General features: G+C 57.8%; 1 protein-coding gene across 2 annotated transcripts in view; it reads right to left on the reverse strand.

Annotated features, from left to right (window-relative positions):
• ADAMTS14 (ADAM metallopeptidase with thrombospondin type 1 motif 14) overlaps positions 1-12,822 on the reverse strand; it is a 77,330-nt gene extending 64,508 nt beyond the window's left edge. For both annotated transcript variants that reach the window (XM_055325350.1, XM_055325349.1), the window contains exons 1-2: positions 12,741-12,822; positions 10,550-10,989 (exon numbers count right to left, since the gene is read on the reverse strand). In XM_055325350.1, coding sequence (XP_055181325.1) covers positions 10,550-10,989; positions 12,741-12,822 — 522 coding nt within the window. The remainder of the gene's footprint in view (positions 1-10,549; positions 10,990-12,740) is intronic.
• Between the last annotated feature and the right edge of the window lie 818 nt (positions 12,823-13,640).

Genomic DNA, 13,640 nt, shown 5'->3' on the forward strand with positions numbered 1-13,640 from the left:
GCTACAGAACACAAGGCCCCTTTGGGCTGGAGTCGCTCATTCAGGGTGTGGGCTTCTGACAGCCTCCAGGGGCGGAAATGAACCTCTGCCGTGGGGCGGGGGTGATTGGGGGGTACGGGCATTTGCTGGACAGATCAAAGGTATAAATATTTGGTTGGCTGAAAAGCAAAGGCTGACAAAAGGCTTCAGGCAACCTGCTGGGAACAGGGTTTGCATTCAGGCCAACTGTGCCCTGACAAACGCTCCCACCTTCAAACGTTCCTCTGAAAGGGGCCTGTTCTACGGGCCCCTCAGCCGAGCTAGGGAAAGCAGAAGAAAAGGAGACTGTAGCGTGTTTAATATTGTCTGACAAGTAACATGTACATAACAGCAGCCCACTACCCTACAATGTCTTAAAAATGAATAAAACAGGGCAGCCCGGGTGGCTCAGCGGTTTAGTGCTGCCTGCAGCCCAGGGCCTGATCCTGGAGACCCAGGATCGAGTCCCACGTTGGGCTCCCTGCATGGAGCCTGCTTCTCCCTCTGCCTGTGTCTCTGCCTCTTTCTCTCTCTGTGTCTCTCATGAATAAATAAATAAAATCTTAAAAAAAAAAAAAAGAAAATGAATAAAACAAGTGGTAGTGTGGACTTAGGGCCGAGAAACACCAGAAGGTTTTGTTTGACCTTCAAATCCCACTATCCGGGCAGCTGACAATGGCTTTTTTTATTTGGCTCCCCAGTTTTTTGGGGAAAAATGACATGTAAAAGTGGAGCACCCTGCTCTAGAAGTGGGACCCGGGCTCGGGGACCTCCAGGACATGCCCCAGAGGGCAACCGCTGCCCCAACCGCTTTAGCATTTGGGCTCAGGAGCCGTTGCCATGGCTGCTGCATCTCTGGCCAGCACAGGGCTTATGACCTGAGCCACTGTCAACATTTACTCCATCCTCGTCCACTGACTCGGGAGAGGCTGAGTGGGATCGTGGGGGGAGCACTGGACAGGGAGTCAGGGGTCCTGACAGTTGCGGTGTGACCCTGGGTGAGTCCTTTCCCCTCCCTGAGCCTCTGCTTCCTCATCTGGAAAATGAAGAGGGGATCAAGAGGCCTTGAAAGCCTCCTCTGGCCACAGCTGTCTGCACCCGGGCCAAAGTCAGGGTGATATGTGGAAATGACGCTGAGCTGAACTCATCATTGGAGGTTTTCATAACACAAGGATTATTTGTGCTAACAGGAAACCCGGCTGCCAGAGCTGAGGCAGCCTGCAAAGATTACTGTTATCATTGTCGCCCCGGTCATTGTTGTTGTTTCTCAGGCTCTGAAGGAAGGGCAAGGCCTACACGCTGAAAAAGGAATGCCAGGCCTGGCGGATGGCTTGAATGCACGTATCCCCTGGGTCCCCTCCAAAAGCCCCCCGCCTGGGCCTCTGCCCCACTGAGCAGGGGAGGCCGATGGAAGGCGAGCGCAGCCCCCGCCACACTCAGTGGCCCTCCCTCTAGCCAGCCTGAGGATGCCGGGGAAGGAAAATAAAACCAGCCCCCAGACCAGCCCTCCCCGGCTGTGCTCAGGAGGAGCAGCAGTGAGGTGATGTCTGGCTTTCATTCCGTATCATAAATAAGTTATGAACCCAGGGCAGACGGCACGGCACAGCCGGGGGAAGATGAAGGAGGTGAAACTCTGCAAGACCAGACCACCTTGAGGACCGGGAAACTACCCAGGGCCCAGAGCCTGCACCCGCTCAGAGAGACAGGCTCCCTGACGGGACAGGGCCCTCCAGGAAACAAGAAAAGCGTCGGAACAGGTGACCAGAGGTCTGGAAACAAACCCACTGTGCCTGCCTCAGTTTCCGTATTTTCCAAGAGATCAACGATAGTGATAAAGGCCACCATTTACTGTTCCAGGCACTCTGGCAGCACGCGTGGTGCCAAGGAATAAAGCTACAAGGTAGGGCCCCCCACTTTACAGATGTGGGAACTGAGGCTCAGAGGGGTCACGTGACTTGCCATGAGTCAGTGTGGGAGAACGAAGGCAAAGCTGGCAGCAGTCATCCTGGCCCCCTCCACTTGCCTCTTTGCAGGGGGCTCGGCCTCCTCCTATCCCCAGAGGTGGCATCCAGCCCCCACCCTCGGAAAATCTGGCCTGGCCGTGTGGCTCACGGGACACAGAGAAGCAACATCACACAACTTGCCAGACTGGGCCCCCGAAGGGGTTCCAGCAGGTTCCACCACGCTGCCTGGGGCGCCGGCCTAACCCGGCCACGTGCAACACCCGCCTTGCCCACTGGAGTCAGGGCGCGGGCGGGGGCTGCCTGGCCAGCAGACATCCCCGGATGTGGGGGTGAGGCCCGCTCGGGCCTTCCAGGCCAGTCCCCCCTCCAGCGGCATGGTCCAGCCCCTCGGTTTCCCCACGCCGTCTCTCTGCCCAGCAAAACCCGGGCTGCCCGCCCCCAGGGAGCTGGCTGCGGCCCAGGCACCCCCGGCCGACCTCCGGCCTCCACCTCGGCGGCCCCCAGGCCCTCACAGCCACAGCCAGGAACGGGCCGCAGGGGCTGCACTCCAAGCACGAGGGCTGCCGGCCACTTCCCGGCCCAAGACCCAAGTCAGCCTCCTGAGGGACCCCCCCCGACAGACAATTTCTTGCTTTCATTCCACAAACATCAATTCGGAAGAGCAGACTGAAGAGCAAGCGTGAGCAGGCAGGCTTGTCCTGTACCCCGGGACAGGGAGTGAGCTCTGGTGACAGAAGAGATGAGGAGACCGCAGAGAGTGGGGAGGCTGATGGGCTTGAGGCCACACACCTACTGGGCCCCTGCAGCGGGGTTGTGAGGACCACAGCGGGGGGATGCACACTCAGGGGAGAGCGTGCCACAGCTGACCGGCATGTCTGCCAGGCGTGCAGGGGGGCATATGGCAGTGTGCGTGCCATTCTTGTCATCACTGGCCTGGGGCAGATGAACAGTCAGCCACAGAGAGAATGACACAGATGCACTGTCCCTCCTCATCTACTGGGCAGAGAAGATGCAAATGACCTTGGAAGCAAGTCGTCCACATTCCCTCACCAGGTCTGCTCGCCCAGCAGCCACCCAGAGCCCACCCTGAGGCAGGCCTGGGGCCTAAGGACACACACCACCCTTTGGGACAGACCACACCCCCTTGGGGAACCCAGTGGGACCGTTCCCGGTGGGAATGCAAACCAGGGTCAGGAGCAGGGTGCAGCCTTCGAAAAACTAACAGGCCTGGTGGGGTCAGGACAGGGACAAGACCTCTCTTGAGGGGGATGGGGGGTTGTCAAGCTGACTAATAGGGTACTCTTGACTTCCTCTTCTTTCCCACCATCCATCCCCTCAGACCCACCAGACTCAACCAATAACCTCACACCATTCCACAGCAACAGCAGAAGCACATCAAGTACCAGGCTAACAGGCCCCTTGCACACAGGACAACTCTACGGAGTGATCTCCATTACAATCCCCACTTCACAGACGAGGAAACCGAGGCACAGAGAGGCCCAGTAACTGTCCAGGGCCACACAGCATGTAAAAGCCAGAGCTGGGGCGTCAACCCAGCTATCTGGTTGCAGGGGCCATGCTCTCATCCCCTCACAAACTGCCCCACTGGCAACCCAATGCCTCCAGCTAATCATCCTGCTGTGTCGGGCCCACGCATTATATGAAATAGAACACTGCTGAAAAATCATTATTTCTAATTTCTCTTTCAAATACTCTGAGATCTTGCAAAGCAAGACTGGCACTTCCTTTAAACAGGGCACGTCCTCTCCAGTTTGCCCCAGCCTCACGCCCCCTACTATGCCCGGCCCTTTCTCTCTCTCCCGTTACTCCCTGAAGTCACGACCTTCTGTGCCTCGTGAGCCCCACCCAATGCTCCACACTTAGATAAATGAAAAGATGTACGCTGGTCTCTGGTTTCTGGGAACCGGGTGCCTGAGATGGGGGATGCATCAAGCGGAGGGCAGGGGAAGGCCCTGTGGGAGGGGTGAAGGGCAGGAGCAAAGGTGGGGGGCTGCCAAGGGAGGTGTGAACACATCAGCTTGACTGGGGTGGGGGTGGGGGGCTGCAGAGCAGAAGCCACCGTCCAGGCTGGACAGACTGGGGGAGCAAGGAGGTGAGACCAGGCCACCTCTGTCCCTCCCAGGGCTGTCAGCACAGCTGTGTGAAGGCAGGCAGCCCACAGGCCAAGATGGATCAAGACAGGCCAGCCGGGTGGCTGGATGAAGGTACCTCGGGACTCTAGGCCTCACACTCCACATCCCCAGGGCAGGGGCGGACAGCTGGGCAGACCCGGGGGCTTCCCAAGGAGCTGCCAAGCCAACCCATGCCCCAGCCAGCAAGGAGCAGCCCCCAGAGCAAGAACAGGTGCTGACAGGAACACCAGTGAGCCACCGGATACCTGCGACAGCATCCTTGCACGGGCATCCTCCCCCAATACTAACGTACCTCTAGCTTGCAAACCTCCCGTGGTTCCCTGTGGCCGCAAAGGCAAGTCTAAGCTCCACGGGGAGGCAGAGGTTTTTCCAAACTACATTTTCCCTACTCCCCCTCTCCCATGGAGAGCTGGGATGACTTGCCATTTCCTGATTCCTTCGAAGACACAGGATTTCCTTCCCTGCAGAACGCCTCCAGTTTCTACCTCTTGGCTTTACAAACTCCTGTCGCAGCTTTAAAATGCGGTCCCAATGTCCTCTACCTGGGAAACCTCCCCGGGGCACCCCTCCTTCTCAATCTTCACCTCCAGGCCACCCACCCAGTGCATCATGCTTCACTACATTCCCACAAAACACTCAAATGCAGTGTGGCCTGTCCTGCTTTGTTCATACTGCCCACCGTGCACGCCTGCCTTCTCTTTAAACTGTGCTTCTGGAGTACACGGAGGCACGGCTGATTTCATCCCGGCACCCCCAGGACCTGGTCAAGGGCTGGGCTCTGGGCAGGGGCCCACAGATTGTTAACATAATGCTCCACTGAGCCTCTCAGTATCCCTGTCCTGGAAGGCATGTGGGGTTAGATCAGATCGGTCGTGATGCTTACACGTCCATGCGTGGAGCAATCGGCCAATCAGACTGAGAAGATTGCCAAGGCAGAGGGGAGGCAAGGGCTTGGCCAGCCCGGGGACCAGAGACGGCCTCAGACCCGCGCCAGAGAACAGTGCTCATCTACATACTGTTTCAATACAACGGACTCCAACAATATTTACAGTGTTTTCCACTATTAATAATAACTATAATTACTGGAGTAATTTACTGTAGAGAAGTAATAAATGTTAGTATTAAGAACCACGGAGACCCCACCATATACCAGACCCTGTACCTTTTTTTTTTACATTCTCTTACCTAATCCTCCGAATAATCCCACAGGTAGTTGCTCTTCCCCCCCACCTCCTTAAAGATGAGGCATCTAAGCACAGAGGGATTTAGAAACTCATTCAACGTCATGCAGCTAGTCTGGACCTGAGGAAAGAGACCCCACAGTCTCCGCCACCCTAGACTGTGTCCCTGTAATTACTAACACCACCTCTCTCAGGCCCTACTGCTGGCCAGCCACATTTTGTAACAGCTTTATTGAAGTGCAATTCATATACCATACAATTCACCCATTTAAAGTGTAGAAATTAATGGCATTTAGTAAACGCACAGAGCCGTGCAACCACCACCACAATCAGGACATTTCATCACCCCATAATGAAAGCTGGAACCCTGTTACCATCCGTCCCCATCCGCCCCCTCCCCTGCTATAATCCCATTCCGCAGACAAAGGACTGAGGCTCAGAGAGCTGGTGTGATTGGTACAACAGGCAGGGGTAAGAAGGAGGGCTGGGACTCAGACCCCCCCCCTGCCCCTCCTCACACAGCCTGCCAGGGGTCTACTCTGTAACCCGTTAAATATGCAGGATCTGCAGAGGGTGGAAAATAGAACCAGATGGTGACAAAGCTTACACGTGCCTTCTGCTTCCACATCAGGCCTGTGACTCACGGAGTCGCTGAAGGCAAAAGGGGGGATGCACAGCACAGCCAAGTCCCCATCGCCCTAGTGCAGGGGCAGTGAGGCCCGGGACCCAGAGAGGCAGAAATGGCAGTTGGCCAGAGCCTTTCAAGCAGTCTGGGCTCTAGATTGTACATGGGGTCTCTACTCTGCTGGCCCCATTCCTGTGCCCCACAATCTCTCCTGGACCTACAAAGAACTGGCCCCGACCCCAGGGCTCCATGTTCCTCCCAGGAATTCAGAGCATGGCTAACGGAGGTCCGTTCTATACTTGGCCCCCAGCCGACAGGCCCTCAGAGGCTGGAGGTCACAGCAGTGTCGGAGGAACCACCTCACTGATTGGCTGGGCTCCCCGAGAAAGGCTCTGGACAGCGGTCTATCAGGTTGCTGCTGCTGCCTGGGCACATTCCCAGTGGGGGACCCTACGGTCTGACAGCTGCCCCTGGCCCCGAGGGAAAACACCCTGCAGGTAGAACATGGCCTCCCCACATCTCTTATTCTCTTCCCCCAAACATTCTCAAGCCTACCCTGGGTCAGTCATTCTTCCTGCTGGCCAAAGGCCCAGCACTTTCTTTCATGTTTATAATGTTTTAACAGTCTTGAGCCAATGCCACCTCCTTCGGGGAGCCTTCCTAGATGCCCTAACCAAAAATTGGTCCTCCTGCAGCCTCACACAGGATTGTAATGTGTCTGCTTTTACATATGGGTCCCCATTATCCTACAAACTCATCCAAGGCAGAGGTCCTGGCTTCCTCATCCCTAAGTCGTTCGTGACCCCCCTCCCCACCGCTGTGCCACAGCAGGCCCTTCAGAAGAACAGGTGGGAAGTGAGGTGAAGTACCCAATCCTCAGTGTTAGCATGAATTAACCCCAGTGCACAGAACCCTCCCAGTGTCTGTCCCAGTGCCCATGGCTGAGTGACTATGGGATGGCAGGAGATGGCTGCCCCCCCACTGTAGGTTCCAGTTGGAAATGAGGATCAAGCCCCCAGTTTTGACATGGCGCTTCTCACCAGAGTAGCTAAGATCCAAATGGCTGCAGTCTGTCCACACAAAGAGGTCTTTGTTCAAGACCTCACAGTTGGAAGATTTGCTCGGCCATGAGGGCCATGCTCAGGGCTGATGTCTTTCCTCGCTGTACCTGCAATGCAACCCTGGTCTGGCACAGAGCAAATCCTAGGACCAGCCAGGGAGGGGGGTGTCAGCTATAGGTTTAGAGGGGTCTGGCTTCAAACTCCTTCAGCAAGGCCTGCCCGTGTCACAAAAGCACCAATGCTAGAGCTGGAAGGGGCTCTGAGCCAATCCATTCCAGCCTCTGAGATGTACCCAGGAGGCAAGTGGAGCCCAGAGAAGGCAGGCAGCTTGCTCAGGGTCACACAGCCATGTGCCTCCGACTCCCAGCTAACAGGCTGCCCCACTTCCACTCTGGGCTCCCTCTCTTATCCTGCCCTTCTCTCAAGGTCAGGCCAAGGCCCGCCTTCCCAGTGTGTCTCCTGGGATGATCCCCTCCAGCTCTCACTCAGGCTTCCCTCTGCCCAGGATACCCTCCCCACCCTCTGGCCCCAGCAAACTTCCACTCACCCTTCAAGGGCCAGTTCAAATATCACCTTCTCTGGCACCAAAGACAACATTCACTTCCATCGACAGTACCATCCCAACCATGCTTCAGAAAACCAAAAAGTTAATGCTGAAATTACTAGAAGGGTTTCTCCTGCTTGGCACCCAAGTTCCTTGAGGTCAGGGACGGGTCTCTGCAAAGCAGGGTAAAGGCAACATCTGCATACACACCACATGCAACTGAAGGGCTTTACAAACTATAAGGTCCTATGCTACCATAAGCTGTTTGCATTATCTTCAGATATCCCTGCCATGGCTCAGTTTCCTGCACGTGACCCACCAGGGGCTGGGCCTGCAGTGGGAAGGGCTCCCTGTTGCTACTAGTCTGTGTGTCACTTTTTTTTTTTTTTAAGATTTTCCATTTTTTAATTTGAGAGAGAGCGCACGTAAGTGAGAACATGAGCAGGGGGTAGGGGCAGAGGGAGAGGGAGAAGCAGACTCCCCGCTGAGCAGGAGCCTGACGCAGGGCTCAGTCCCTGGACCCTGAGATCATGACCTGAGCCAAAGGCAGTAGCTTAATCGACTGAGCCACCCAGGCGCCCCTCTATATGTCACGTTCATTTTCTTAATCTCCCTGAGGGCCTTGCCCATCACCAATGGTCAGTACATATTTTTTTAAGAAAGAATAACTTCGGGACTTGAGGTACTGAGGAAATTGTGGTTAAAATCCAAAGACCACATACAGATAGGGAGTTAAATCTTATCAGAGATGCATTGTGGCCCATGTATCCAAAGATGGCTCAGCTAAGTCACTATGAACAGCCCCTTGCTCTCATGGGACAGGGTAGCTTTCCAGAATGGGATGGAAACGAGGAAATCCCTGCCCCGGGGAGGTCTCTGCGCTGGGCTGTGGCTAGGCACTGGCTCAGGAGACAGCCACGAGCAGAAACGGTGGCCTGGTGGCAAGCAAAGACTGTGGACAGTTACATGGTAATGGTGTTGCTCATCCACTGACCCCTTTGCTGGGGCCCCGGTGTACTTTTACAGCGGTAGCAGAAGAAGTGGGAGATGCAGGCCTGTCACTGAATGGCCGACAGCCTCAGGGGCTGAGGGCTGTGGGAGTTCACCATGTAATTCAGTCAAGCCACTGACCTGCACCAGGACTTTCTGTCTCTCTGCCTGCACGGACACTGGATCCCTGGGTGACTACAAGCAGCCCTTGGATTTTCAACCCAAACTGTGGCCACAGAACAGCACTAGCCAGCAGGCTTCGGCCGCACAAACCCGCTGATCCAGGGCAGGTGGCAGGCAGCCAAGGCTTGCACTGGAGTCAGGACAAGGCCTCAGGACAACCTGGGTTTCTCAAAGTCTGCCTCACAGAACCCTTCTGTTCCAGGTAATTCCAGCATCCGCTCCACTTTGAGAACCAACCACTGCCAAGACCATTCCTCTCAACAGGGCCTCTATCACCTCCAGTGAGACACAAACCGCTTCTTTGGAAAGCAAAAGATGTATTCTTTTCATATATGTATCAAGGGCAGATACACATACAATTTATAAACAGATGTGCAGCACATCTGTGGTATTAAAATTTCATGGAGGAAGGCAGTTAGAGAGAAAAAAATGGCTAAAAAGACTCCTCAGGGGTGGCGGTGATAATGAAAAAAAGATCAAGAAGCACTGGCCCAGACAAAGGTAGTGTGACATTCAGCAGGAAGACACCTGACAAGGATGGGAAGACAGTGAGAAGTGCTTGCAGCCCTGCTAGTAAAGAAAGACCCCCTCTCCCATCCCCAATCTGACTCATCCCTCACTTATGGCCAAACCACAGAACAAGGGGGTCCTTGTGGCTGAGGTCCCGGGACACATCACCTCATCCCTGACAAAGTAAAGGCCAGAATGCCCATCAGGGTCCTGGGACCATCACACAGGCTCACAAAGGCCTGAAACATGGGGGGATGGAGTCACACCCCAGCACAAGTCAAGCTGCAGATGGGGGGGCCACCCCTGGCTTTCTGGTTTGCAATAGGTAGCCAATGAGCAGGGCGTTCTAAGCTTCGGAGGAAGAAACAGGTCCTGAGAAAGGGAATCACAGGGCAGAGCACTGGGAAAGAGCAGGCTGGCCTTAGGACCAGAGACAGTGGGGGATGAGAAGGACGTAACAGTAAGAATCATAACAGCAGGGGCACCTGGCTGGCTCAGTGAGTGAAGCCTCTGCCTTCAGCTCAGGTCATAATCTCAGGGTCCTGGGATTGAGCCCCGTGTCGGGCTCCCTGCTCAGCAGGGAGTCTACTTTTCCCTCTCCCTCTGCCCCTCTCCCTCGCTCATGCCCATGCTCACTGTCTCAAATAAATAAATCAGTAAGTCCTTAAAAAAAAAAAGAATCATAACAGCAGCTCATGCCCACAGAGCCTTGACCCCATGCCAGGCAGGTGCCAACCACCAACCATCTGCCCGGTAGGGTAAGGTAGGTCCTATTATCATCACTACCACATCAGCTTCATGAGGGCAAGGACCACGTGTACCCACACCCTGTGGCGGCCCCCAGAGCCTGAACAGCGCTGAGCATAGGGGACACACCAAGTAAGTACGTGCATTATGAATAAATCCTCGCTTCACGGATAAGGGAGAGCAGTGCAGAGAAGGTGAGTAATATCTCCGAAGCCTCACGGCCAGCAAGTGGCACAGCCAGGACTGAACCCGAGCAGAGCCTGCCCTCCTTACTCCTGCATGTGCCTGGGCTCAGAGAAGCGCCCTCGGCAAGCTGTAGTTCCCCTGTGTCCATGGATGGTGAGGGAAGGAACAAGGCACCATCCTAACCAGGCCCTGCACACCTGCTAAGTGTGAACCTTGTGGCCAGTGGGGTATGCAGAGCTCATGGAGGCAATGAAGCCCGTGGCCCAAACCACACATTGTGCCCCTAGGAGTCCCAAATACAGGGGAGTCCAGGAGAAAATAGTCGGATGGGTTCAGGTAGCCTGGGCAGGGGGCAAAAGGAAGCTTGACGAAAGGCTTGTCCCTTACCAATCCGTCGCAGTTGCTGATGGCGACAGCTGCCCCCAGCATGCCCATGACATCCCCGGTGTAGACACACTCCCGCCGCAAGGGCTGACGGAATAGCTCCCGAAAGTCCTCCTGCCACTCCACCGAGGCTCCGGGCACGACCAGCCGGCGGTTGGGCCGCAGGCGCAAATGCAGTTCCTCCCCAAACACGGTAACGTTGAAATAGAGGGAGGAGCGCCCCACCCGGCCGGGCTGCAGGCTCGCTCCTGGGCGCTGGAGGCTGCGGGCCACCCGGAGTTGACCGGAGGGCGACTGTGCTGCCGGCGGCCCCTCCACTACCGCACTCCCCGTGGAGGCTGCCGCTGGCCTGGACAGCACGTGGGAGAGGAAGCGTCCCCGAAAATCTGTGCTGCATGGCACTGTCACACCATAGTCACTGAGCTTTCTGGAGAAACGTGGTTCTGCTGGAAGTAAACAAGGAGTTTTATCAACGTAGCCTGTGCAAAGGTAAGCCAGGGGTGGGGTGAGGTGGGATGGGGTGGGGTGGGATGGGGGGCAATTGTACGGGGGCGAGGGAGTGCTCTGCAGCCCTGAGCGTCACCTTGGAGGGGCCCCTTAGCCCAAGTTCATCCAATACTCATCCAGAGCTTCTGGATCTCTGCACTTGGATGAATGGGGTCCAAGTTCTCTGTGGACAAAACTTGCTCCCTGTAGTCCCCAAGGCCCTGTTAAACTTAACAGAAGAAATGAGGCCAGAGTCCTGTCTGTCACTCAAGCAACGAGCCTTCCAACGTTGGGCACTACCGAGGGATGGGCTCATGTTCCCCGAAAGCCCCCAGGGCACAGAGAGGGATGGCGGGATCTGCCCCAACTCCCTGCGCGCAGCGCGCTGAAGTCACTCGCGAGCCCAGCCTGGGGTAGGGCCCGCCTCGCCAAGCTCTCTGAACACAGCTGGCAAAACAAACACACCTAGAAACCCAGGGGATCCTGGGCACGTGTCAGGGAGAAAGGAGGAGCAGCAGAGGGGAGGGAGGCAATACAGGTTCTATATTCTTCCAAGTTTAGAAAGAAAACTTTTTAAAGTAAACAGAGGCTTGCAGAGATTTCTCCGTGGCCCAGCACCAAGCCCGGTAAATATAGATCTTCAAAAATAAAAGGAGACGCGTGGGGTGACCTGCCCACTCGGACTGAATTAAGTGTGAGGTCACGACCCCGTGCTCCAGGCCGCATGCCAGCAGCGAGGTCCTCGCACAGCTCTCCCTGAGCCCAGCCAGGCCCAGCAGGAATGACACCTCGCTGGCTCCCAGGCGTGGTGATCAGGGACTGGAGTCTGAGGGATTTTCATTTCCGCGTGGCTCGATCTCTCGCCTCCCTGGCCCCTTCATGCTACTGATGAAGCCTAGAAAATGAGGTCTCCTGAAAACCCCCCATGCCCGAGGCAGTTCAGGTGGGGGAGTGCAGACTCTCCACTGGCTCTACTCATTAAGACCCCCCCCCAAGATCTCTGCTACAGAGACCCCACTCCAGTACATGAACGGAGCTCAAACAGGTACCCTGCCTGGAAATGACCAGCCCCACCCCCACCCCACGGACCCCCGGCCACCCCATGCTCACAGCCACAGCAGGTGAGGGTGCGGGGTGTCTGATCAGTGTGTGTGAGAGGAAGAGTGTGTGCACTGAGCTCGAGAATGCTGGAGGAGAGGGCTGTGCGTGTCTTTCCACGCAGGAGCGTGAGTGCCAGGTGCTCCCTGGGGTGCGGGGCAACCACCTGCCAGCTTGATCCTGCGAGGCTGAGACTGTCAGACACGCGCACGCAAGCTGGAGACAGTGAAGACACGGAAAGTAAAAGGCACCCAGGACAGAGCCAGACCAAGAGTGTGCGTGCGTGTGTGAGTGAGGCAGAGAGAGAGAATGCGAAGCAGAGACAGTGCGAAGTACAGAGACAAAGGCCAATGTCCAGCCCCCTGAGAAGAGACTCCCTAGCCCCAAAACCTCTCCCAGGGCTTCTCTCCACCGCTTGTGCCAGAAAGGAAGAGCAGTCGTGGGTCAGCGCTCGCGACGTGGGGGAAGAAACGAGCTCCAGCCCCGGGCGCGCACCGCCTCCCGCCGGCTGCAAGGCTGCCCCGGCTCCTCGGGGCGCCCCCCCCCGGGGGCCAGCCTGACCCCCGCGCCCCCGCGCCCCCGCGCCCCCGCGCGCCCGCCCTGCACGCACCTGGGGTCGGGCTGCCCGCGGCGGCGCAGAGCGCACAGTGCAGGGGCAGCAGGCAGGACAGCAGCGCGCGCAGCCCAGCCATGTGGCCGCGCGGACGCGGGCCGAGGGCGCCCGAGCCGCGAGCCCCGAGGCTGCAGCGCGCCCCGACTGCCGAGCGCCCGCCCCGGCCTCCGCCTGCGCCGCCGCCGCCCGGACCGCGGGCTCCGCGCGCCCCAGGCCCCCGGCGGGAGAGCGGAGCGGCCGACGCGCCAGCGCCCCCCGTGCCGCCTGCCGCCTGCCGCCTGCCGCCTGCCGGTAGGGCCGCCCGCGCCGGGACGCTCCGGGACGCTCCGGGACGCGGCGGGAGCGCCGAGGGGGCGGCGGCGCGGGCCGGGCCGGGCCGGGGGTGGGCTCGCTGGCGGGGCGGGGCGGGGCGGGCGCGGGGCGGGAGGGCGGGCGGGGGGCGCCGCGCGGCCGGGGCGGAGCGCGGGGCCGGGGAGCGCGGCGGGCGCGCGGCCCTGCCGGATCGGAAGTGCCACGCGGAGCCAGCCGCCTGGGCTCCCCCCACCCCACCCCGGGGATGGGGGGGGTCGGGGGGACAGTCCGCAGCCGCCTTCCTCGTCCCCTCCGCTCCCCTCCCTTGACCGCGGGGCTCCCTCTCTAGCCCCTGGGCCCAAGGGGTGTCCAACTCCATGTGGATGGGGAGACAGTGAGCACCTCTCCTCCCCGCAAGAGGGTGCCTCCTTTCTCTCCTCATGGTCTTGACGCCCTCTCGAACCTTTGACGTACCCCCCCATCTAACCTTTGACACACACCCCCTGGATCTACCCATTTCACAGACTACAGCTCTCTGTGCCCCCAAATGCAATGGGTGGCCTGTGTCCTAGTGGAGAGTGGGGCTCGGCAAGGTGAGGAGAGAGC

Source organism: Nyctereutes procyonoides, unplaced genomic scaffold (assembly GCF_905146905.1).
Source record: "Nyctereutes procyonoides isolate TBG_1078 unplaced genomic scaffold, NYPRO_anot_genome, whole genome shotgun sequence".
NCBI lineage: Eukaryota > Metazoa > Chordata > Mammalia > Carnivora > Canidae > Nyctereutes > Nyctereutes procyonoides.